Here is a 25,891-nt window from a genome sequence, read left to right as displayed (position 1 = left end):
TAATTCTCATGGGAACTCCCACTGCCCCAGAATTGGTAGATACTTATGGGAACTCAACTGAGGGCCAAGTACCTCACCTGAACCTATACCGCTGATGAGCTGGAGGCTGAAGACAGGAAACTGGATGAGACCACGGCCCTGTTGTGCCACAAGGGATGCTGTGGGAGACCCAAAACCAAGAAAAATAGGAAAATACAGCAAAAGTATCCCAATAATGGTGGATGCCAGTGAAGGTACAGAAAAGGGGATAGATCACTCTAGGGATATCTTGTTCAGTGCTGTCTCTCTATAGTACCCACTTCTACCACTCATAAGGCAGGATACCGGCTAGATGGACCATCGGTGTGACCCAGTATGGCACTTCTTATGTTCTTAGATATTAGTCATCCCTTTACACTTTTGTAGAGTCACTAAAAAGTTTCCTTTGGGGGGTGGGGAGAGGAGCATTCTTTTGATGGAAAATGCCTTTGCCATAAAACCAGCAATTTCTAGAAAAACATTACATTTTACTTCAATAATTTCAAACCTTGATTTAATTCTTTTGTTTTTAACGGGGGGGGGGAATCAAACTTTTGATTTAGACCTAAAAAGAATGAGTTTTTTAAAAAGTGGGTTGTGGTTTTTTTCTATTTTCATCAAAAGGTTTACGTTGTGATCAGCTTGATTTTCTTCTGCTGCACTTCTTCACATTTTTTCACACATTGGTTCCTTCTATTTCCATTTCCTTTTCCCTAAAATTAAATTGCATCCATAAAGCACCTCTCCAATTGGTCTTTCTCTAGTGAGCAGCTTCATCAGTTTCCTTTCATGTTTTAGCCGCTCTAGCTCAGTGCATCCAAAAAGACCCTCAAATGGAGTTTTCTCTTTCCCAGTCACTCCATTTCCTCCCACTTAATTCTCAAGGAATTTCAACTCGTAGGCTATCAGAATAGGCTCTGAACGTCACCGGCGGGTTTGAGAAAAAGGTTCAGCTCAATATCCAAAATTCAGATGGGAGTGTTGCGGTCTTATCTCTGAATCTCCTGACTTCCTTGTGGACCCAAAATAGGAGTTGCATAGACAATGCTGTAGATTTAAGTTGTGGTTTGCTCCTTGCATACTAGATCAGGAATTCAAAACCAGAGGCAAGAGTCCAACTCACTAGTATGAATCCAGTTTCAAGCATGGGTACTATACTCCAGATCGGACGTTGCATAGGCTGCCCATGAAAGCTGATCAAGTGTCCAGCCGACAAACTTTTGATCTGATGCTACAGTATTTGCCGCTTCTTTGCCCTATAGTTTCAGGGAGTGGAATTGCAGGAGAAATGGACTCTAATTCATTCACTTAAGCAGTTTAAAATGACCAGCAGTAGATTCACCCTCTTACAATCACCTGTTTCTTATCCTAGATTAACACCAGGCTCTTCAGTGCCACTGGTCCAAGCCCAGCTGTTGTCCCTAGCACACAGAGGTAGTCATTTTGATGCCAGAACTGGATGGCATGGTCCACCTAGTCCTCCTCCTCCACACTGGCATTATTCCATAGCTATTACCTTGCCATCGACGGCCAATTTCTGCTTGCACCTCAAAAGTAAATTAAAAAAAAAAAACTATTAGCAATCCACTGTCATCATTTTTTTTACTCCATTAGAAAAAAAGCCTAACTCTGTGGTCCAGGAAGGTGGTGAACTGTCCTGGCAAGGAGGGAGGCCAGGGCTCTGGCCTCTGCTACCAGGACTGCTTATGCATTTTAAGCAATGACAACTGAACGCCAAAAATATCAGTGATACTGATGTAAATGCAGAGCCTGCCATTATAAATCATAGCTTTATTCTGGGTTGCATTTTAGAATCAAGAGACAGTATTTGGTCCCATGTAAATGGGAGGGAACTATAGCCTGCAGTACACTGGGTGATTTGAGAACGTACAGCTCACCAATTCTTAGTGTGCCCACCGCACCAGGAATGCACGGCAGGTGCACAGGAGAAGTGGGATTTCAGGAGAGATTGGACAGTGGAGAGAATTATCATGATACCGTTGGTAGAAATAATAATTAACATACAACGCAGGGAAGCACCACAGCATTCTTGCGATGCAGTGAGTTGGGTAAGTCAAAGACCAGTGTCTTCATGCTACTGATGAAAAACCGAGGCGCCGTGAAGTGAAACGGCTTGCCCTAATGTTACAGAGCAGGTCAACGTGAAAAAAGGCAGCCACACGCAGAGGCCAAACCAGAGGAGATGCACTAGAGCACTTGCACCCCACTTTGATTCCTGCCCCGCTTTGATTCCTGCCTAACAGTGGTAGCAAGCCTTTGTAGCCAGACAGTGCTGAGGGAGCCACTTGACATCATGGCTCATTATAATCTGCCTGATCCCTTTTAACTCTTCATTCCTCAGGTCTCAGCAACCATCATCTTTTGAATGGTCTTGATGTTCCACCAATCAAACTATCCTTTGTTCTGCAATTCTGCTGTCTGCTAGCTGCTCCTGGTAATGAAGCACCTATGCCACAGCCCTGCAGATTGTTTTTAACTCATTGGAATAAAATTATATTCATATTTGCTTTAATCTTACACTGCATGATACAGCCCTAGAGCTCTAGTGTATTAGTAAAGCTCCTGATTTACTTTTAACTAGAGAAAAATGTGTTAATATGCGATGATGCACCTCATCATCTGCATTGCCCTTTGAATATTCTAGCTCTGCCCATGGCCACATGAGTCAAAGCTCTTGGGACACCTCTATATCTGTTGTACAGCACCTTGCTGTTGAAGTGTTGAAGCACTAGTGTTGAAGCTTCTTGAAAATATTGTAGAGTAATACATCCATGGACAGGCAGAGAAAACCTAGGTCACAATTCAGCAATTCTGTCTCCCATCTCCATGCCATTCCAGTAGACTTCATTGCAGATAATAAACTGATAGTACACCCATTTGCTTGGGTTTTGATGCTGCACATTACATTTCACAGTGTCTAATCAACAAGTAAATTGCATGGTTCTCATCTCTGAAGGGAACCCCTAGGGCAAGTCTTAGTCCACATCTGATGCATTGCTTCCTGGAGCTACCAACAAATAATAATCATATGATGAGATGACCACATGAAATAATAAACACTGATCATTGCGTAAAGACAGCAATGTGGTTACAAACAACTGTGGCCCATCCCTGAAAAAGGAACAGTCACCCTGTTAGTGCAGGTGGCACAGAGTAGTAGTTATAGCTATGTTTACACTAAATATGTCCTTAAACCTTCTCACTCTTGCTTTTGCATTAATGTTAGGCACAGTGGGACTCTAACGTAGATGGGTTGCTGGCATTTCGACAACTGTGTCACATTGCAATAGTAATACCTAGCGCTCATATAGAGATGTTCATCATCAGGTCTCAAATAAACCTTTACAAGGGAAGTCATTATCATTATCTCCATTTGACTTGTAGGGAAACTAAGGCCCAAACAGGTGTAGTGACTCACTCAAAGTCAATAGCCACCAGGATAGTGGCAGTGGGGAACAGGACCCAGTCCTGTGCTGTATCCACTAGGCATCCTGCCTCTCTCATCATGCTCTTGCCTGCTACAGAACAGACCACAGTTAAAATGCCTGCTGGCTGGCTTTTAAATACTACTGCTGCTACCACTATTGGTCATAAAGTGGCAGTAGCACAACACCCAAGGAAGCCAAGAAAGGCCCGTCTAGCATAAATAAACTCTGTGGGAACTGCGGCTGCTGACGTTACTCTGCAATTTCTTGGTCATGTCTACTAAACAAGTTGCTTCTTACCTCCGACAGTTATTTAACTAAAACAGTTTAAATCCACTTGTCAAATACAACACACCAATCTCAATGCAGTGTCTTCCACTGACCTTCTCATGACCAGGAATGATAATGGTTCATTTAGCCCACACCTGCTTCGGCCACGGTGTGCCAGTTCAGATGTTGCTATCGTATAGTATGCAAAGCCTGTCCTGGTGCATGGATCTAAACATTTGTATAAATTGCTCTTGCTTATTTTTTTTTCCATCACCCATACCGACAGAATGGGTGTTTTTCTTGTCTCATGGCTACAAGAGCTGGAAACAACCTATTACTGTCCAGTAAATGGCCCACATTTTACGAAGGCTGTTAGAAGCTGGGAAATAATTAAAAGAATGACTCAGTCAGGAAAAATCTTTTTCTTATCATGTTTACAAGGCCTGTGATTATTTCTGTTGCTCTCCTCTGTACTCATTCCAATTTATCCACATCTTTCTTGAAGTGCAGTGCCCAAAGTTGGCCTCACCATTGCCAAATAAAATAGAAGAATCATGCAACACTCCCGTTAATCTATTGAATATGCTATTTGGGTTTTTTTTCTTTTTTGCAACCATTTTACACTGTAGACTTATGTTCAGCTTACAGTCCTCTATAACAGAGGTGTCAAACTCATTTGGCCTGCAAGGTGTAGGGCATGTGCCCAACCCCATGGGCTGGATCGGGCCAATGGACCCCCTCCCCTCCCCTCCCCTCCCCTGCATGCCAGACCCAGCACACACAGTGCTCACTCTGGCCAGTCTAGGACCACACCAGATGCAGCATCTATGCAGGACTGGTCCAGGACCCCTACTGCACATGGCACTCACCTCAAACTGACCAAGTGTGGGGGTAGCACTGTATGCAGTGCGTGTCCCTGGTCAGCCGGAGCAGACGCATGTGCAATCCACTTCCTGTTAACGCATGTGGGTCAAATCCAAACCCAGGGGCAGCACCAGGGGCCAGATGATGGGGCTGCATGGACTGGATTTGGGCCTGGCCAGATCTTTGACAGTCTTGCTCTACAACCCCCAAGGTCCTTTTCTACAACACTACAGCCTACCCAACTGTTCCCCAGTTCAAAGTTTGCAAAAAGAGGCTGGAGAGGCATGTGTTTAGGACTTCTGCATACTGCATCAGTCTCAGACTAGATGATGCTAAAGGTCCAGGCAAACTGTATCTTTCTATTAAAAAAATAAATTAAAGTCTTTTGCAGAGAAAAACGTATTGCTGATGCTACTTAATAAAAATCTGTTGGCCCTTTGGATCAGGTCGCATCTTTTTGTCCTGGTTGGACAGCTCGAAATGCAATGGTATCCTGGACCAGGACTGGGGCTCCCAGGTGTTACAAAAATACAGAGGTGGTAACTGGGTTTGATAAGAGCAAAGCAGCAGCAACCATTTTGCCCACTAGATGGCTTCATTCTCATGATGATAACCCATGGGAAATTGTAATAGGGCTGTATCCATGGGCAATTTTAGCAAACTAGAGCATTTGATTACTTGCCGGTTTGCAACAAAATATTAACTCTATAGATCTTTCAAATGAACCCCATAATGAAAAAATAATATAGTTGCCTTACCTCTTGATTAAGGAAGCAGTACAAAACAGCGACAATAAATCCCTGAAGAAACAGAACAGTTAAATCGTAGCACAAATGGAAAAGCTACTTTAAGCATTAATAGTCTGTGATGATATTTATACTAGGCATCCACTGGAAGAATGAAAGGTATAATGACTGAGCTGTATTCATCCCCAGTATATTTCCATCAGTCACCCAGATCTGCAGCTGGTGTATCAAAGTCAATGAAGCTACATCATTTTACACCGACTGGTGAGTCTAACCAGGGAAGGTCTGACAGGGTGAATTTTCACTGCAGTGTGGTTCTCAAATGTACAGCTCACTCGGTGGCCCAATATGCCATGAGGCACACCTTATATAGAGAAAAATAGCAAAGCATCATGGACTGCACTAGGAGACCCTGTGTGTGCACAAGATCACGCTGGTTTGCTTGGCTTTAGGGGTGTAAGAAAACGATTCTCAACTTGTACAAACCATATAGCTTCGGGGAAGTTGATGGCGCTATGGCAGTTTACACTAGCTGAGTATTAGGCCCTGTCTTCCAGATATAATTAATTTCCTGCTGTGCAAGATGAGGAGGACAACGTCACAAAGAGATTCAGAGATTCAGAAACTAGTTACTGAAACCACATAGTGAATTTAGGCAGAGGGGATAACATGTTTGGGGGCTAGCATTTCACTAGGAGATGAGGGTAAGCAGGAAGCTCAGATCCTAGAATCTCTGGGAGGCACGTAGAAGGGATTTAGGAACAATGTAGTTGTCTAACCTCCAAAGGGTGATCTAGTTTGGTCCTCTTCCACCAGTACATTTCTCTTGAAACTTAGGTGGGCACCTCTGTCTCACACTACAGAGTTCCCTAGGCACCTACCCTTTGGTTTCTAGGTATGTTCGGAAGCAGCCCCTTTCGATCCCTCAGGGATCACGCAAAACTGTGTTGTGGCAGACACCTCAGACCACAGGGAGACCTGGTCCATTGGGTCTGCTCTGAGCATGCCAAACTCACATTGACAGCATTGAGTTCAGCTCAGATTACCTGAGAAGTGCAAGACGTATGTCTGCATCCCTTCAGATTGGGGAGGCTTTATAATCCAGAGCTCTCACGTCCGGAGTGAGTGCTCCAAGCACAAGGCTATGGGGCAAAAGTTGGTGGGGTCTGTGTCACCACCCCTGTAGCTGAGGCAGCTGCCCTCAATAATGAGACTAAGCAGAGCAGATCAGTAAGTGAATGCAGGTGCCGAACTTCTGGGATGGAACATAGGCCCACGCTTAATAGCTCCTATTACAGCCCCTCCATGCACTGAAGTGCCCTTCAGAGATGCCAACCGCAGCCCGTTCTCTGTATAAAATAGCTTGGAAATCTAAACTCAGTCAAACTGTGGAGGTCCAATTCTGTGAAGGCGCATACGTTTCTCTCTCGACTGCCTGGTGATCAACCTAGTCAAATTCTAGCACCCTCTGAGGCTGGAGCACCTGTATTTTCAGGGTTAACCTGCCTAAACGCAGGCATCCCCAAGATCAAGTTAAGTTGGGCCCTCTATACTAATATTCAGCTGGTGCAAGTCAGCAAACTCAAGGATTTCTACTGCTTCCCACCAGAAGTGGCTCAAGGTTTTAAGTGGCCATTGGAGGGCTGATTTCTCATTCACAGAGGCAACGCAGCCTTATGTTGAAGGCTTGGAGCATTGTCACAAGTCATTCTGGAACAGACGACTGTGGGGGAAGGCATGGTGGCAAAGGTCATGCAAAGCCACCTTTCTGAAGTCTGGAACTGGAGCTAAAGCAGGAGGGTCACAGCAATCTCCGGTGGAAATCACAGAGTTTAAATTACACAGGCACCACTGCTATCCAGACCTCTTGCATCCAGGACATAGAGTGCAAGGAAGCACAAAGCCAACACAGGAGGCCAATACAAGGGTTACTTCTGCATTGGGGCATTTTTCTGTACTCTCATGGGCTTCCTTTATGGATTTATAAACTGCCATAGCTGTGCATAGATGCGGCTTTAGAGCCTATATTAACCCTATAGTTTCATAGTTTCGTAGTTTCTAGAGTCGGAAGGGATCGGAGCAGATCATCAAGTCCGACCCCCTGCCATGTCAGGAAGGAGTCCTGGGGTCAAACAACCCCAGCAAGATGTTCATCCAACCTCCTCTTAAAGACCCCCAGGGTAGGAGCCAGCACCACTTCTCTTGGAAGTTGGTTCCAGATCCTAGCTGCCCTGACTGTGAAGTCGCGCCTCCTGATATCTAGCCTAAATCTACCCTCTGCCAGCTTGTGACCGTTATTCTTGGTCACCCCGGTCATGCTCGGGGGAACAGGGACTCCCCCCAATGCCTGCTGATCCCCTCTGACTAGTTTGTAACAGGCCACTAGATCCCCCCTCTGCCTTCTCTTGTGGAGGCTGAACAGGTTCAGGTCCCATTGCCTCTCCTCATAGGGCCTGCCCTGCTGCCCCTGATCATGCGAGTGGCCTCCTCTGGACCCTCTCCATGCTGTCCACATCCCTCTTGAAGTGCGGTGCCCAGAACTGGACGCAGTACTCCAGCTGCAGCCTGACCATAGAGGGGGAGGATCACCTCCTTGCACCACTCGAGATGCATCTGTGGATGCACGACAAGGTGCGGTTGGTCTTCCTGACCGCGTCCCCGCTGCCGGCCCATGTTCATCTTGGCATCAATGATAACTCCAAGATCCTTTTCTGCCTCCGCACTGATGAGAAGGGAGTTCCCCAGCCTGTAGGTATGGTGCTGGTTCTTCCTCCCCAGGTGCAGCACCTTGCACTTGTCAGTGTTGAATCCCGTCCTATTCTCATCCGCCCACCCCTGTAACCTGTCTAGGTCTGATTGCAGCCTATTCCTCCCTTCTAGTGTGCCCACATCCCCCCACATCTTGGTGTCATCAGCAAATTTGAACAGGTGCTTTTTACCCCCTCATCCAAGTCACTGATGAAGATGTTGAACAGTGCGGGCCCGAGGACCGAGCCCTGCGGGACCCCACTGCCCACGTCCTTCCAGGGTGAAAATGACCCATCCACCACTACTCTCTGGGAGCAGCCCTCCAGCCAGTTGGCGGCCCATCTGACTGTGTGGGTGTCGACACCACAGCCCCCCAGTTTCTTTATGAGAACAGGGTGAGAGACAGTGTCGGAGGCCTTCCGGAAGCCCAAGAAGACGATGTCCACTGCTACCCCTGCGTCTAAGGATTTGGTGACCTGGTCATAGAAGGCCCCAGGTTGGTCTGACAGGACCTGCCGCTAATGAACCCGTGTTGGTTGCTCCTAAGCATAATCTCCCCCACTGGCCCCTCGTGGACATGCGCCAGGATAATTCTCTCAAAAAGCTTACCCAGGGTTGAGGTAAGACTAACTGGCCTATAGTTCCCCGGGTCCTCCTTCCTCCCCTTTTTGAAGATGGGAACCACCTTGGCCCTCTTCCAGCCCTCTGGCACCACACCAGAGCGCCACGAGTGCTCGTAAAGCCGTGCCAGGGGTCCCACAATGACCGCAGCCAATTCCCTCAGTACTCTAAGCACCCTATGTGCTTAGAATATATTTATGAGTGATTTTCTACAGCCACGGGATAATTTTGTGTACCATTTAACTTTGGAGCAGTAGGTCACCCACCACAGCTTAATCAGTGCTCTACAACTCCCCTGGCTTTGGAAACCTGGTATACTTTGGCAAGTTTTGCATCAGTCAAACTTCCAAGGGAAGGAAAACAATATATAGGCAATAAAGGATCTAACTGCTGCGATACTTCAACAGGTTTACCTGAAAAGATCCAATGCAGAGTTCTAAATAAAGCCGGACTCCCAGGTTGGTATATTCAGGGAGGAAGTTGAAAACAATATAATGGGTCCCAAATAGTGGAATAAGAAGCAGTGTTGACTTTGAGAGACGCCTGGTGTCAGAAAGGAGACAGAGGCAACATCACACAATTTTTCTGAAGAGCACAAAGACCAGTAAGAGCAAGATTCACTAATGAGAAGTGACGGTCACCAGGGTAAGAAAAGGGTGTTTTCTGTTCTTAAACTTCAACATCTTTTGAGACTGCAAAATCAGTCGGGAAGTGCCATGAGAACAAAGCTGGGGAGAGAATTCCAGTGCTTCTGGCTGGCAGGGAAGAACCACATAACCAGCCTTTCTTGTTGTACAATTTGGCAGTCTTGCTTTTTGAATAAGTATGAATAAACGTGCAGTTCGGGTCTAGCGGCCTTGAGAACGGGACTACAGCCAGGAACCCCTGAGCTGTTCTCCTGGCTCTGAACTGACTCTGTCTATGACCTTGAGTATGTCCTTCTCTATTTGGAAAATACCGCATTTCCTTTTTCTGGCTAGGCTTCATTGCTCACTCTCTGCACGTTGCATGCATTACCTGTATTGAGAGGAGTTATTGAAGTTGATTTGTCTCGGGTCCAACTTTTTCAGCAAGATTCTGATGATGTTGACAAAGAGGATAAAGTTGACCTGTTTCCATTTTTTTTTTTTGAAAAAAAAAGTGTTACTTTTCCATAACAAACGTTCAGCTGAAAAGTATATTGTGACTTAGTTATGAAGAGCTGCTACTGCAGTACATCGTGTCCTTTTGTGCACCCTCATTGTAAACATTGTTTATTATACATATTAGAATAGCACCTTCTTAGGACATTGCCCATCTTACAGAGACGAGTAAAGTGTCCTGTAAGAGTACTGCAAATAATTTTTCTCATTATTCACTGGGGAACACCACATCTTATAAACAACCAAACTTTGTTAGTCTGTTAAGTAATAAACGGTTTCACCGTAGATCGCGTGATTCTTCATTTTCCCACTTGAGACAATTATAGTTGTTGCATGTCAATACCTTTTGAGTTTGCAAGTTAAATTGGTTTAATTTGAGACTGTTCTAGTGATGATGTAACCCTGATGAAAGAATATACTGTGTCTGAAAGCTTGCTAAATCTTTTCTAACTGTGCTTGGTCTGATAAATATATCACCCATAAAAATGCTTGCCCCTTGCTTAATTTGATATATATACAATGAAGTAAACAGGTCATTCACACCTACGGAGAATTTCTCCCTGTTAGCCTTGTGTAAGTGGATATCTGTGCACTCGTTTCTCTTTCAGGGGAATGGAGATGATTATTTTGGTCTAAAGATGTCCATCTTTCACCAGACATTTTTAATCTCATTTAACCCACCAATGATAGTTAATTGCCTGACTGCACAAAAATGAACGTCATGCTCATTTTAGCATTCCTGCCAAGTAGTTGAGGATGTCAGTCAAACACAAATGGGCAAAAACAAGGGAGGTGTGCAGCAGTATTAAAACTTCATCACAGCAGATTACAGCTAATGACTATCTTTATTTTTGGAGTCTGCATTCACACCGCTCTATCCTGCACAATCAGCCCCTTCAACAATGCTCATACTCCTTACATATGTGCGCCTGGAAACTTCATGAGACACACACATGCAGTGCATTTAACTGCAGTTGAATGCCTGGCTTTTCTGAATTTGTACGTTAGATATTTTCTGTGGATTCCTGACCTGTTGGGATTAATTGCACACCCAGATCCATTAACCCCAACCACTTATCTAATGCCAATGCATACCCAACTCAAAGGTCATTATTGCTGTTATCACCTTAAGCAGGGAACAAAATTAGGTAAGACTACCCTGCATTCATAAAGCATATATTTAAATGTGTTGCTAAACTGGAGGGGTTTTCAGCCAAATCCTCCATTTTCACCAAGGTCAGGAGAGGTTTAGTAGCTCAACTCCCATTATTTTCAATGGGAATGAGAAGTCTTTCAAACATGGGGAAGAGTGGTTTTTGCAAGTTCATAGTAATATTAAAGTTTCCACATTAATCCTCTTTAGCCTTAGGATGTACGCTTTTCTGTACAGCCTTGGCTCTCAGTTGGAAGCTACAAGTCAGGCAGTGTGTTCCCACCCTAGGCTTCCCCCTACCACCTTCTCCATTTAATACCATTTCATAATCACTTTTCAAGTAATGTTTACAAAGTTCAAAATATCACACATACCCCAACAGAAAGGATGATAGGTCCCTTGATTAGCCACCAGTATGGAGAACCCTGGTTAATATCCCAGCATCTACAAAAATAGCACTACAATTAACATGGATAGACAGACATGGTCAGAGAAATCCTGTTATATCAAGAAATTACACTGGCTAGTCAGTGGGAGTGTTGAAACAGGCCATATTCAATTTGGATTTGAATTCGGCCCAAATCGGGGACAGTGATTTGATTCGTTGATTCGGATCATTGTCCCCAATTTGATTCAGCCAAATCCGACAATTCGATGCTGATTCGGAGAATTAGCAATTCAGCCATAGACACAGCTTTAAAAGTTTTTCTACATACCTCGAGGTACCAGGCGTGGCTTGTGAATGCTGCAATGGTGGGGTGGATGGAGTGTCCCACAGGAGCGTGGGGGGCCCCCCCGCATGCTCGGCGGCAAACCTGGAGGTGGACCAGAAATACTTCTGGTCCACTTCTGAGTCTGCTGCCGAGCGTGCTGGGGATCCCCCCTGCGCTCCTGTGGGATGCTCCACCTGCCCCAGCATTGCAGCATTCACGAGCTGCCTGCTACCTCTAAAGCTACATAGGAAAAGCATTTAAAGCTGTATCTATGTCCAAATCGCCAAAAGTTTCCAAATCTCTCCAATTTGATTTGGAGAAATTAAAGAGTCCTCTGATTCGATTCAGATTCAGAGATTCAGCCACCGAATCAGACCAAATCTCCACCGAATCAAGTCAGGGAGTGAAGCTTCACACAGCCCTAATGGTCAGTAGATACCTATATGACCGTGACATTTTGAGAGGCAGTATTAGTATCCGAATCTCTGCAACCATGGTTTGTAATGTACAGTTGCCATGGATATTCTCTGATCCCAGGCCTCCATAAATATTTTCTGGTCCTTATCAAAACAGTAGGATTTCCATTGGCCCTAAAACACTAAATGATAGCTCAGAGTCATCTACTGCTCCATAGGTCGAACAGATGCAAGCTGCAAGCCCAATCAAAAGCATCATTGTTCTTTGAAGATGAGGCATTTTCTCCACATAAAGTAGAAACTTCATTCAACCTCTTTAGGTTTCTGATCTCAGAAACTATTCTCGCTTGCCTATAAAATTATTGTTGTCTCATGAGAACACCTTGATTTCCCTGCAGCACGAGAAATACTTCAACTTGCCTAAAAACTATCACTTCCCTAACTTCACTGCCATTACAAGCACGTGTTTTCAGTTAGTTCTAATTTTTCTTAAAACCTTCCCTTTATCCTGAAACATTTTATGTTCTTAGGTCAAGATGTAAATTTGTCTGGATTTTTTTTTTCAAGGTATCCCTTTATTCTTTTTCTGGAGGGAAATAAAAATGCAGGGTGAAAGGGTGAAATTTTGTTTCTACTAAAGACAATGGCAAAACTTCCATTGACTTCAGCAGGACATGGACTTTATTAGTATTTTCTTTTATTTCATTTGGATAATAATTACACAGAAAGATGATCAAGAGCAAGTGCAGGATGGATATGCAGGACAGGTTTAATGCACTAACTTTCCTAGGACCCCAGTAACTCACAAAGGGCCACATTATAGGATCGAAACTTCTCATAGCACTGAAATGGGAACACGCTATGGAATCTGGTATAAAACTGCTACTTACGCTGTGTCCTCAAAATAAAACTTGGTTAATATCCACACGAGGGTGAAAAATGTTGGGAAACCTGTAAAACAATTCAACATGTGTTATGGGTTTTTTTCCAATGTCATTAATTACCCCTCATTAAATTTCCACTCTGTCCACAGCAGCCCTAAAATGATATTACAGGGCACCCACAGGAACAGCATTTACATATGCAACAGGAACAGCATTTACACTTAATAAAGGTTTCTGTGGGGAACATAAATGTAAAGAGGAAGCCTCTCTACACACTATGCAATTAAGTAGTTACAAGCAACCCATGTTCAGCATTTTGAGGCTGTGAGGGGGTGCATAAGTACATTTGCACTAAGGGTCAAAACTTCAGTATAGACCTGCTTTTGCACTCTTTTATTCATATGAAAATCACTTTTTCATGTGAATAGTCTCAGCTTCTGGTTCCTCAGCTCAGGCTGCAGCTTCAAGTATTAGCTTTAACTTTTAACATGGCAGAGAGCTGAGGGGAGAATTTAGCTAACAATAGTACTAGTCAACAATACTTTTAAACTTCAACTTGATAAAATAAAGGCCAAGCCCTGTGCAGGCAGGAGGGAGTAAGTCCTGGGGTAGAAGGGAGGATACTTCTGTGCCCCAGTAAGGACGGCATGGGTGGAAGAGCTGCATTTTGGCCTTCTGCCTCTCCTCCAGCTCTGCCCTCATTGCATTTTTAGCCAACAACCATGCAATGCCAAAAGCAGGGTTGAGTGCTTGCCCAGGAAAGGTCCCATGGCTCCTTTCCAATGGTGGGGTGGGCACTCAGCAGTCAAGAATGCAGGGATTTCGAAGAAGAAAGAGGGACAATAAGCAGGAGGGGGCATGCCACCAAAGTCAAGTGCTCCGGGCACTACCCTGAGAAGCGGGAGACCTGGCTTCCAACCTTTGACCCCAGTCCTAGTCTCTTCGTGCATTTTACAAGAAACAGATGAAAACCAACTGGAAATAACTAGAACCCAGGTCTTCCTCCTCCTAGGTGAGTACCCTTTGTGCTGGTCTACAGAGTCAGGGTTCACTTGGCCTGCTTTCCTTTTGGTTATGGGGATCTTTCCACCCAATTGAACATGAGGGAGTGGAGGATGTTCTCAGCCTGAACTAGACCGTAGCCCGGTTGGTAAGGCTTGGGAAGCGGGAGATATGATTTTGATTCCTCCCTTGTGGGGCTGTTCCTAGAATCCTGGTCTGACTTTTTACAATATAAAGGCAGTTATTTTGCAGTCATTTTATATGGATGCCAACACCATTGACCTTTCTACTGACATCAGAAGGAGAGGGATCAAGTCCTGGAAGGTATTATATTCTTGACCAGTCCCACCCCTGCCCTTACATACCCCAGCCAAACAGAACCAGCCACCAAAAGTATCTTTTTCCATGAGGGAGGGATGAGAGCAGCAGACTGTTCAAATAAAGGGCTTCTACCAGGAGCCACATGAAATTGGTCATCATAAAATAGTGGCAGAAAACAACTGAGATCTTGCATTCAGTCTAGGGAAAAGAAAAGGCAAAAATTCAGCACAACACATGAAAATATTTGAGTTGACCTTTCAAACCTGATGAGCATCCATAATTCCAGTTACCATTATAGGACATTTTGGGTGCCCCACACCTCTAATTATGGGTGTGAAAGACAACACAGCCCAACTCTGATACCAATGCAGATGACACCATTAAATGGAATTTCTTTTGTTTTGGTTTGGTTTGGTTTTTTCCCCTTTTGGTAAAGAATTGCAAACCTCTAAGCAGCTTCAGGTCACCACACCTTCCATTTTCAGACCACTTCAATATAGACCTGCGTTTGGCTGTCTAATATTCATATGAATACCAATTATTCATGTGAATAGTCTCAACTGCAAGGTCCTCAGCTCAAGCTGCAGCTTCAAGCATTAGCGAGACTTTCAACATGGCAGAGAGCTGAGGCGAGAATTTCTCTAACAATAGTAATAGTCTACAGTATTTTTCAACTTCAACTTGATGAACTAGAGCCAAGCCCTGTGCAGTGAAGAGGGAGAGACTCCTGGGGTAGGAGGACAGCAAATAAGAGGGAGTATATTTCTGTGCCCCAGTAAGAAGGGAATTGTTTTGGGAGGGTGGAAGACCTGCATTTTGGCCCTCTGCCTCTCCGTCAGCTCTTCCTTCACTGCATTTTTATGCAACAACGATGCAGTGCCAAAGTGGAGTTGAGTGCTTGCCCAGGAAACAGGCAGCCTGGATTCCATTAAGAAGCAGCTTGCATTAAAACAGAGCTGACAGCTATCATTCCTAAGGCCTCGCTATGGCTCTGGAGGATGATGATTATAGCCTCACTCAGACTTGCACTGCAGGCTGACCCCAGGGAAGACACCTGTAAATCGGTGTCTGGTCACTGAAGCTAGGTAGTCCAAGGTGGCTAGTTCCATCACTCGTTTGTGTGCCCATGGCAGTATAAACTGGGCTAGAGGTTCTTTTTCTCCCCGCTCCCCATTGGCCAGCACTCAAAGGGTGGCCAAAGGAAACGGCACAAAAACATGCTCAAGCATGGAGGCATCGACACCAATGGCAGGGAGAAGCAAGCTGCTGACCATTCGGCGTGGCACCACCTGGTCCTCCAAGGCCCAATGACTCAATACCAAGGCCGAATGGCGGTGGCAGAGGAAGAAGAAGGAGACCAACCCAAGGCTGCGAATCCCACTCCCCCATGCAACAACATGTCCCCATTGCCAAAGAATGGGTGTATCCAGAATCCAGCTCCTCGGTCACCTGAGGACCCAGCAAGCCTGACAGACATCATCCTTGACTTTGAAGGACCGCCACCGAAATTGGGCTAGCATATAATGTACATCAACGGGCCATTTGTTTCAGGCAGACCTTTGACACTTTGCTCTTTGAACATATAAAATAAAAGCACAAGCCACTGGAAGAGATAAGGCAATATATTATGCATATACCAAAGTCAGCTTTTCAAATGCTTACAGTAGAGAAACTGCAATGATCTATGTCTTCCTTTTGGAAGAGGACGGCATCCTTAATGAATATGGCAATAGCTTTCAGGATGAAGGTGAGAAAGAGCTGGATGTGGATATAATTCCTGGGACAGCGGAGTCTCCTGTAAGGCAAGAAGCCAAAAGACTGAAGTGAGGGGAGGTGAATAATCTTTGCCAGATGCTTGTTTCCTGAGGCTGGGATTTTCAAAGGCAGTCTGCTTTGGCCTAACTCTGCTCCTACTGAAGCAAATAGGTGACTGCTAAGGAAACTAGGTTTATTTTAAGCACTCTTGAAAATTTCCCTTTTTGTTGATATCTAATATCAGAGGGTGTTAAACCCTCCCAGAACAGTACCAAACCGGTCCCTCCCTTGGATCCCAAATATGCACTTGTGCCAGTGGGAAGCCTGAATTTGCAGAAATGACCTTGGCTAATATAAAACTGAAGGAGATAAAACAGCTTCCAAGATAATAAGAATGCCGCAGAGTACCTGTGACTACCTAGGTACCTGTCTTCTAGGTAGCAGGCAGCGGATATATGGCTTATCAGCACGAGGACAGTCAAGGAAATTAATCTAAACTAATTTTAAAGTGGATTATATAAGGTGTATTAAATGCGTAGGTAGACACTGTTACTCAGAATGACTATGGCTGTATTTGGTTTAGTTTAATGAACTATAGGAATTAATTAAGTGCCATTGAATTAAGGCCACTTTACTTCTTAATAATAATAACATACATATAGGGATGTCCTGTGATTTACAAATCACACCTTTAGTTAATTTTGGTCAACCATCTTCCACGTAAAAAAAAAAAAGCGTTGAACCTGATTTTCAGAGACGTCAAGCAATTTCAGTCCTACATTTTCAGCTGGAGTCAGAGATGCTCAGCAATTATGAAAATCAGGCTCTTATTAAGTCCAACCCATGCCAGATCACTTGCAGGTGATCTTAAAATTCACTTACTGTGAAGAGCATTGCAGTTGAACTCAACCATTGCAAAATTAGCACATTTTAAAGATATAAACCTTTCTGCCCATGGCTTTTCAGTGCAGTGTGCATTTCTGCTTATTCAGTTTCTTTTATTTTTGGAGTCCTGTTAGATGCTCATCAGTTTACCTGAAGGCAATGAGAACTGTCACAGCAATGGCGAGCGAGGCGATAGATACGCTATATCCTACAGTGTAGATGATCTTTACCGTAGAAAAATAGGAGTGCTATAAAGAAGAGAATAACTGTGTTATTTGCAACTTATGGCCAAAATAAAAGTGGTAGAAGCTATGCAAAATCGGGTGGGATGCCAAAACCTTTTCTGCAGTCTCAATTCACACTTCTACTATCCACCTTTTTGTAAGTACATAAAATCCCAAAGCAATGCTCAGCTGGAACACTTCATCTTATTTTCACAATCATCTCGTTCAATGCTTCACCAGTGCCAGGGCTCGAGGTTAGGAAAAGCTTTCTTTCTCTAGTGGTTAAGCACTAGAAAAGTCTGCTAGAGATGTGAGATATCCATCCCGGGATAGTTTTAAGTGCAGGTTTGTGTGGGAAGGTTTTGACAGAGTTTTTTGGGTAGCTGTGATATCTTTTATTAGACCAGTTCATGGTTGGAAAATTTGTTCTTTGCAAGCTCGCGGGCACAAACGCGCTTCTTGTCCCCAAAAGCTTGCAAAGAACAATTTTCCCAACTATTTAGTTAGTCTAATAAAAGAGATCACATCTACCCAAAGAACCGTGTCTGCCTATGTCCTTAGACCAACACAGCTACAACCAACAATCCTTTCTGTATATGCATGTGTGTATACTAAAAATATTCTTGCTTGGAGAAAACATTCACCTAATCGTGGAAGAAGGTCATGGTAATCTCAGTAGAAAGCATAAAGAGATGGGACAACAGGAGCAGGATTTATCCCACGAGGCATGAGGCTTTGCTGACCACAACAATGTTTTTTTTGGGGGGGGGGGCAGGGTGCTTTAACCGAGCTTAGCTCTGAGCTCAGGCCACTTCCACACTGGCCTGTGCCATTGTCACCGAAGCCAGATCCAGAGCTGGAGCTGGCTGCTGCCACTTCTCCCCAGCGCCTGGGCAGAGCTGCCCACAAGAGAAATGCTGCAAAAGCACCCCAGTCCTGCAGACTGGATAAAATGGCTCCACAGGCCATAGGTGTCAAGGGCCTTATCAGGCAAGATTTTTTAGGTAAATGTGATATCTTTTATTAGACCAGCTAAATAGTTGGAAAAAAATTTCTTTGCAAGCTTTCAGACACAAATGCCCTTCTTCAGGCATAGGGAGACTCTGCGGGTGTTATGCAGGGGCACTATCAAGCAGCCCAGCCTGGACTCATCGCCCACTTGGCCAAACCCACCAGAAGCCCCACCCCAGCTGATGAACCAGCCAGCCACTGTTGGGCCATGGCCCCCCCGGCCTGCGCCGTGCCCCGCAGCCACGGGGTCCATCCCCAGCTAGCGTAGCAGGAGCAATCAGAGCAGGATACGCTGCCACCCAGGCCCAGGGCAAGACAAGCAGCCATCCCTGCCCTCATATTCACACTGGAGTCAGACCCTGGGTCACAGAGGACCCCGCACAGTCTTGCCCCACAGCCAGACAGCACCGGGGGTTGTGGAGCCACTGCCCACCAGGCACATGTGGCATGGTTAGGTCAGACCATCCTTGACCCAGTCCCTAGAGCAGGTTGCGGGTGTGTGTTTTAGGGCAGTCCAGTGGTGATCATTTGATTCGCAAATCATTCCCTGCTGCAGTTTAAATCCAGTTTTGTTTTGCAAGAGCGAGTTAATTTTTCAAAAGTCCGAGGATGAAATCCTGGACTCATTGAACTTGATGGCAAAACTCCTATCAACTTTGTTGGACCTTGCATCTCACTGCAAGGTTTTTATCTGCAGGCATTGATGGCTGATGTCAGAGGCAGGAAATTCCCTGACAGATAGATTAGTACTGGTGGCTGTCTCATATGTGGTGTATATAACACAATATATCCCTCTTTCATAACATTTCCTCCCTGCCCTTCTCCGAGTTCATTTTCAATTTCACATTTTGCTCTTGGCCCTGCTTCCTATTCTGTTTTATTCTACTGGGTTTTCTTTTTTCCTTCTGTTCCCAAGCTCAAGTTTTCCCAGGTATAATGGCAGGTTTTCCTTGCTTTATGCGAGTTCTGTATGTGCAAATTCACTCTTATGCAATGACCTTTTTTATACCAAAAGATCATTATATGAGAGGTATATTCATATTCCGATCGTTGTGGTGGAAGTTCGCAGTCAGCTGCTTTATGCGGTGCATTGTGGGAGTGGTGCACACCAAAATATAGTTTCCCGTGTGGATCTGTGCTCCCCGCTCGTTCTCTGCGACACGTGTTTCCGTAGTTGCCATCCCCATTACAATAGTGCCCTGTGCTTGTGCGCACTGTCTGCTGTTGGCAAGTACCAAAATTGTCTTGTAAAAGTGGGTTGGGGGTCAGAACAGTTGAGGTCGTGGAACGTATCCCTATTTCTTCCATTGTAAAGTGGGTTTCCTTTATGCAAATTCAAGTTACGTGCCGTTCTCCAGGAATGCATGTAGCGCATAAAGCCAGGGAAACCTGTACAGCCAAACAGTTTTGGCACTTAATTCCTGCTTTTTTCCAGGGCATGTTATTTGAGTGTATGTGGACTGACTTCATCTAGCCATACTGGAAACCGCAAGGAGAACTAGACGTAGACCCCCTTTGAGAATCTGAAATTGAATTTCAAGTATTTCTTTTCCAAAATTTGGCAGTGTCTGCCTTTTGAGTCCTATTTCAACTTTATAATATACTTGCAAACACCTAGTCAGTCACTATATTTCTCCTGTTTGACACAAGAAAGGATAGCAGATTAGACTTTCATGGTCTAATTCCACTGCATCACTCCAGAAAATGTTATAATTAGAGTCCTATGGTGAGAAGTGCTAAGCACGACTGAAATGTAAGACGTAACAGGCCTGACACTGCATCCACTATCGCATAGGCAACACACTCCATTCAGCCATTATCAATGCCCTGGTAGCTCTTACTGTATTGCTCCACCCAAAACTCAAATAGGGGAGTCGATAAGGAGTTGCCCTGTGTGCTGACACAGCAGATCTGTTCTAGTCTCATCCCAGCCAGCTGACACCGAGAGTAAATCAGATACAAATGCCATACAAAGCAACAGCCCAGTTCCCAAGTGGATAAACAAGCAGGCTAAGGAGTTTACCTAAATAAAAGATCAGGGCTACTGCCAAAGAAAACAGCAGGCTTATGCTGTGATTGTTTTTGCACTAGAAGTGCAAGGAAGCAATAAAAAGCAAGGGGGAAAGGACTTTTTTCAAGCATCGCATTTGAGGGAAAGTGCTTGTTTACACAGCATGGCAGGTACTATAAATCAGCTGGCAGAAAAAAGGAAGTTGCAAGCTAAATAGCATGCTAACAAACGGGGAAGAAGGAATGGGAAGAGGACCAGAAAAATCTAGGAAGCCCCTGTGCAAAACAGGTTGTTGACTAAGGGCGTGTATAGACGAAACGGGGGCCCTAAATTGAAGCGGTGGGTTTTTGAAAACACCACTTCAGTTTAGAGCCCTTTAAACCTGCATGTCATGCACACACCCAAACTTACCTGCCTCTCCGGTAGCGGGGAGGGCAGGATGAGCTGCCGGAGGGCGGAGTGGTGCCTGGGCTGCAGGCAGGGCTGGTGCTTCCTTCCATGGCAGCGACAACCCCCCCGCAGGCAACACCCACCTGCAAGCTCCTGGATCAGGTGGTCCCGGGGGGGCACCACAGCTGAAGAGGGAGGCACCGTGCCTCAACGCAGCTCAGGAAAGTAGGCAGGCTCCAAGGAAAAAAAAGATCAGGCTCTCCACTATTGTTGGGTGGAGCCTGTCTTCCCAGGCTGCTGCCAGGCTGCCTGCACGGGCTTCCTGCAGAGCCCCTGGGCTGCCCGGAGCCCAGTGCTTCACTTCGCAGCTGGTAGGCCACCAAACTGAAACTCCTCGGAGGAGTTTTAGTTTGCTACGCCTGAAGTCATTTAAGGCACATTATGCCACCCAGTTTGCTACAGTGGCTGGAATTACTACACGATACACCACTGACGCGTGCACACACCAACACCATTAAAGCAGTGCAAAAGCATTTAACCCACTTTACGGTGTCGTGCACACATGCCCCTCGTTTCGCCCACACATGGCCTAAGCTCTTTGTCACAAGTGAAATTACCTTCACCAAATAAAAAACAATCTTGCTTTCATTCTCTCAGCTAGCACCACTGGCTGCGTACAAACTGCGCTGTGAATCTGTGAATCTCCTTTTCACACCCCACTGGAGTCTTCTGTTTTACTTCACTGAAATTATTCCAGATTTACACCAAAGGATTAAGAAAATAATTAGGCCTCGTTACAACACAGTTTTTATACCCACATAACATATTATTTAGGGATGGGATTATTATTTTAACAATATAGCTTTACCAGTACAATCCAAATGTGGATTTGGTTATACCTGTATTAAAGTGCCTAACCCCAATTTAGCTTAATACCCTTCCTAGACAGGAATAGCTGCTATATAAATCAGTAAAATTATGTTGATTAATTGAGCCAATACTAACTTCATGTCAAAGAGTAAAACTTCCCAGCATTTACAAGGTCTAAGTGACACTGGGTGTATCTAAGAGATGCTAAAAGCACAGTAGACTAATTCTACTGTGGATTAGCATGTCACCGTAAAACCGTGCTAACACCCAAATGCACAGTAGCATTAGTCTACTGCACATTAGCATCATGTAAAACATGCGCACCAGTGCTTCTATGCGGTAGTGCCGATTATGATGCATCAAATTATTACCTGTTATTACAGGTACTAAACTTAATGCACTATAATTGCAGAGCATTAGTGTACATGTAGACATGCCCACTAACTCTGAGAATCAAGCTGAAACAATTCTGATCCAAATTCCTTGGGTGTAAATCCAGAGAAACTCCACTGGATCAATACCAGTCCAAGGGAGAGCCAGGTGGCTGTGCACAATACACATTTTACAGTCCTAATTTCCTCTTGCTTAGATACTTTTACTGATTATTTTTTCTGTAACCAACCTATTTTCTTACAATAGGCATGGCGTAGGGATCCAGCCTCTTATGTTACACTGGTAGAGACTACATCACAGCTGACATTCTCTTGAAAAGATTAATCAAAACTCATGACAGAGGTGATATCTTTTATTAAACCAACTAGATATTTGAAAAAAAAAAAATCTTTATTCTTTGAAAAGAGGGGCACTTGCCATAGACTTGCTCTATTGCTACTAATAGATCAGACTGAAAATTCAGTCCCTTGTTTTACAGACATTTGGGGCAAGATTTTTAGATGGTGTCAATTAAGATCAATGGAGTCCCACACATGCACATCAGCTGCAGGTTCTGCCTCTATGTTTTGCGAATACAGCTCTCTAAACTTATTAGCTGCCTTCATTATCGCTCTCTCAGGACAATAAGTGTCGTGAATCATTTTGCCAGGTAAGCAGCCATTCTTCCTCGTACCTAAGAAGTGGACGGCCAGTTAAACCAAGTTTCCTCCGCCCTGAACTTCAGAAACAGAAAGGAATCCTAACAGCGACTGCACACGTTTAAACTCTGTTTGCTCAATGAACTTACTTCTTCAATGGGAATCTCATCTTCCACTGGGCAGGCAATATGGTATGAGGGAAATGGATCTGACCATCCTTTCTTCGTGCAGTTTCTTCTCACCAGGCCAGCTAAAACAGAAAAGTTCTGTATTGCTAAAGAAGCCCATGCATTCATTCCATGGACAACCAAATTCAGCAGTAGCAGGTTGCTTCCTATTAAGGAACCATAGAATAAGAGAAGAACAACCCCTGCTAACAAGGAAGACAGGGAGGAACAATGTTCCTCCTGATAAGGAGCGCATGGTTGCAAGTCTAGGACAAGGGGAAACTTGTGAAGTTCACTTCCGAACTTCCTGAAGTGTCCTCCATTGAAGATCAACATTGCCCCGGTCGCAAAGAATCGTTTTTGTCCTTCCAAGGTTCCCTGGTATAAGCTGATGACCATGCTCTGGATAAGTTTAACTTCTCTTATATAAGGGATGGAAACTTCTTCTCCTCCTTAAATCCAGAGAGGGTTTCTCTTAGGCACTTTATACCCAGAATTGCTGTACTGTGCATTTTCTGTAGAAGCAATGAAGAGCTATGGAGGCAACACAAAGCAAAAACCCGTCTCACGCATGATGTATAATAATGTATTTGCATTGTGACAGCACGTTGAAGTCACCAACCAGGGCTTCAGTGTGCTAGATGCTGTACAAATGCAGAGCAAAAAGATGGGCCCTAAGATTCAGTCTAAGTAGAGTTTCTCTCTCCATCTATTCTGGCCCTGCACCAGTGAATTCGGGGTGATAAGATAAAAACCATATCCACCATTGTGTGTTATAAAAAGAGCAGAACTATGGAAATTAGTCATGGGAATGACTTGTTTGGATATTAACTATTTTGTTCAACACCACATCTGTGCTTGGTGCTGTGCAGATGAGGAAGCAACAGTGAAAAATAACTAGCTTTCCTATTTCATTTTTAGGGCTTTTCCGTTTCTCATACAGTGACCCCCAGAGGGAAAGACCCCCACCCCCACCCTCAATTCCCCTGAGACAGACCTCATACCATGCTAACATTTCTCTTGCTATGGGATAACTATAATCAATAGCTCCTAGTTATACTCTCCCCTCTCCCCTATGCCTTTTGTGTCTACTCCCTCCTTGACATTGGATACAACTAGCTGGTTTATCTGGCGTAACTGTTTTGTCCGGAGAGTGATAACAGGGTTTTCAGTACAAAGCTTTATAAGCCAGATCCAGGATAAGTCTGAGGATTTTACAGGAGGAAATGAAGTTTGCAGATGAAAGGAAAGTTCCTGATCCCTTGTTTATAACTAGCAGGTGTCACATATTGTGAGAAGGATGGTGGGCAGGCTTGGGGGATTATTGTTTTTTCTTTTGAAACTGCCAAATCTCCGTCTTTCCTGGAAGATCGGTTCTCCCCACATGTTCTCAGTTAATCGGGCCAAACTCATCTCCAGAATAAGCAACTGCCAAGCCACTGATTTCCACCAAGTTACAACTGCTTTCATCAGATCTGCTTCTGGCCAAATTTCATGGCAAAATTCTCCTTCCCCTCTCTGTTCTCAGCCCCAAGGACTGCCCACATCATTCATTCATGATCCTTTCATTTCATCCCCTATTAATCACAGACTAAACCTCTTAAGGCCCACTGTTGATTCAGACAGTACCCCCCGATGAACCCAAGAGGAGCTTTGCCTTTGGGCTGATGTCAAAGCCCTTTGAAACAAGTGAGAATTTCTCCATGGACTCAAGCATTTTGTTTCAGGTTCACAGTGTGAAATGCTAGACCAAGCCCCAACCATGGAGGTCACCCAGGACCCCAGACAAACTGCAAAGCACCCTCTAACAAAGGTAGACGTTCCTGGAGTAGCGCTCTCCTTATCCCCACTTTCCACATGGCTCAAGCCTTGCTTCCATGACCCTCGCTTTCATGAGCCTAACGGGGTCATGTGCAAATTTAAAGCAATGAAATCAGTCTGCAAGGGTCCCTCACCTGGCTTCTCCATGAAGTAATAGAGGAAGTTCGGACATGGTAAGGCAATAGTCTCTCCAGCATCTGCATCAGGCCAGCACAGCAACCGGTCCCATGTTTTCTTGCAACCTCACAGAGGAAAGGAAACACATTGCTAAACCTTCTTTGTATTTGAGTATGAACCATCTCATTGTAGCCATGACACCACCAGGGAGACTATGCTGGGGGAAATGAAGGAGGAGGATTTCTGCAGCAAGGCCAAGGAACTCATTGCAGCAGGATGATGTGGAGGCCAATGCTGCCAGGCTCAAAAGGGAATCAGATGTATTTGTGAAGGACAGGTCAAGGATGTAACCTGCTGGTGGTGACTGAGAGGGTCTGACAGGGGATGGATTACACTGCACATGTCCTGTTAATTATAAGCCAGATCCAGAATAAGTATGAGGATTTTAGGGGAGGAAATGAAGTTTGCAGATGAAAGGACTACTCCTCGTCTCCAGCATTCACTAGTTACCAGCGTTGGAGACCAGACACTGGTCTAGGTGGATCTTTGGCCAGTCTCATATTTTTATATTCACATCCTGTTTGAGGTGTCGATCCATCTCACCAGCCCACATTTTTGAAAGATAACTTAACTAGCTTCTTCCAGGCAATGCAGCACATATGGTGTTTTCAATGGCCTTGGAGCCAGGAGATGGGGTGACATGGTTTGCTGGCACTGCATTTCGGGCACAGAGAAAAAGTAAAGTGGGGAAGAAAATCAAGGGAGCAGAGATAAGGTCATGGAGAAGGTGAGGGAAGAGAGAGGCAGAAAGGCTGATCAAGACACAAGGATAGCTGATCCTGAATGAAGGACCGTAGCATCTGAACTTGATGCCCAGAGTGATGGGGAAGCAGCAAAACGATTCGGGTTCAGTTCTAGAGCAGAATAGAGAGGTTACACGACTTCTTCCTCTGAACCAGCTTTGTTCATTTTTCAAATCCACAGCCTGTTTCCCTTTCAAGACACCATATACTGTACCTTTAGTCCCATTTTCCCAGTCTTCAGCATCCCTCAGACACTCATTCTCATTTTTCTTTAGCTCAGTTACAAAATCGCATTCTGGATGGACATGCCCAACCACCTACAAAGGAGAAGAGTTTGTCACTTAGGTAGATGAATATCACCCTGCCTCAGGCATTATCAAGGACTGTTTCCTATGTTTCCTACCAGTAGGCAGCCCCTCTCCATAGCATCGCACTTAATTCAAATGACTACATCCTCTGGGA

General features: G+C 44.7%; 1 protein-coding gene across 1 annotated transcript; it reads right to left on the bottom strand.

Annotated features, from left to right (window-relative positions):
- Positions 1–594: 594 nt before the first annotated feature.
- On the bottom strand, positions 595–25,853 carry GHRHR (growth hormone releasing hormone receptor). Its single transcript, XM_090049824.1, has 13 exons — positions 25,833–25,853; positions 25,644–25,746; positions 24,644–24,751; positions 22,671–22,771; positions 17,135–17,232; positions 16,007–16,139; positions 14,389–14,542; positions 13,028–13,088; positions 11,383–11,452; positions 9,731–9,822; positions 9,127–9,256; positions 5,357–5,398; positions 595–1,565 (listed from the first exon to the last, which is right to left on the bottom strand). Exons 1-13 carry the CDS (start codon positions 25,851–25,853, stop codon positions 1,440–1,442), a joined length of 1,239 nt encoding a protein of 412 aa, XP_089905950.1. The 3' UTR covers positions 595–1,439.
- Between the last annotated feature and the right edge of the window lie 38 nt (positions 25,854–25,891).

The sequence above is a fragment of the Crocodylus siamensis genome, chromosome 5 (genome assembly GCF_052110815.1).
Source record: "Crocodylus siamensis isolate JL-2025a chromosome 5, ASM5211081v1, whole genome shotgun sequence".
In the NCBI taxonomy this organism is placed as follows: Eukaryota; Metazoa; Chordata; order Crocodylia; family Crocodylidae; genus Crocodylus; species Crocodylus siamensis.
This window is presented reverse-complemented; position numbering and strand designations above follow the sequence as displayed.

Bases quoted from the DNA above. Each gene is read 5' to 3' on its own strand.
- GHRHR (XM_090049824.1), bottom strand. From the start codon at position 25,853: ATGGAGAGGGGCTGCCTACTG. The intron at 9,257-9,730 runs GTAATGCATGCA...TTCTGACACCAG, and splicing joins AATAACTCCTCTCAATACAG to GCGTCTCTCAAAGTCAACAC. The intron at 1,566-5,356 runs GTAAGGCAACTA...TTTACTTTTGAG, and splicing joins ACTGCTTCCTTAATCAAGAG to GTGCAAGCAGAAATTGGCCG.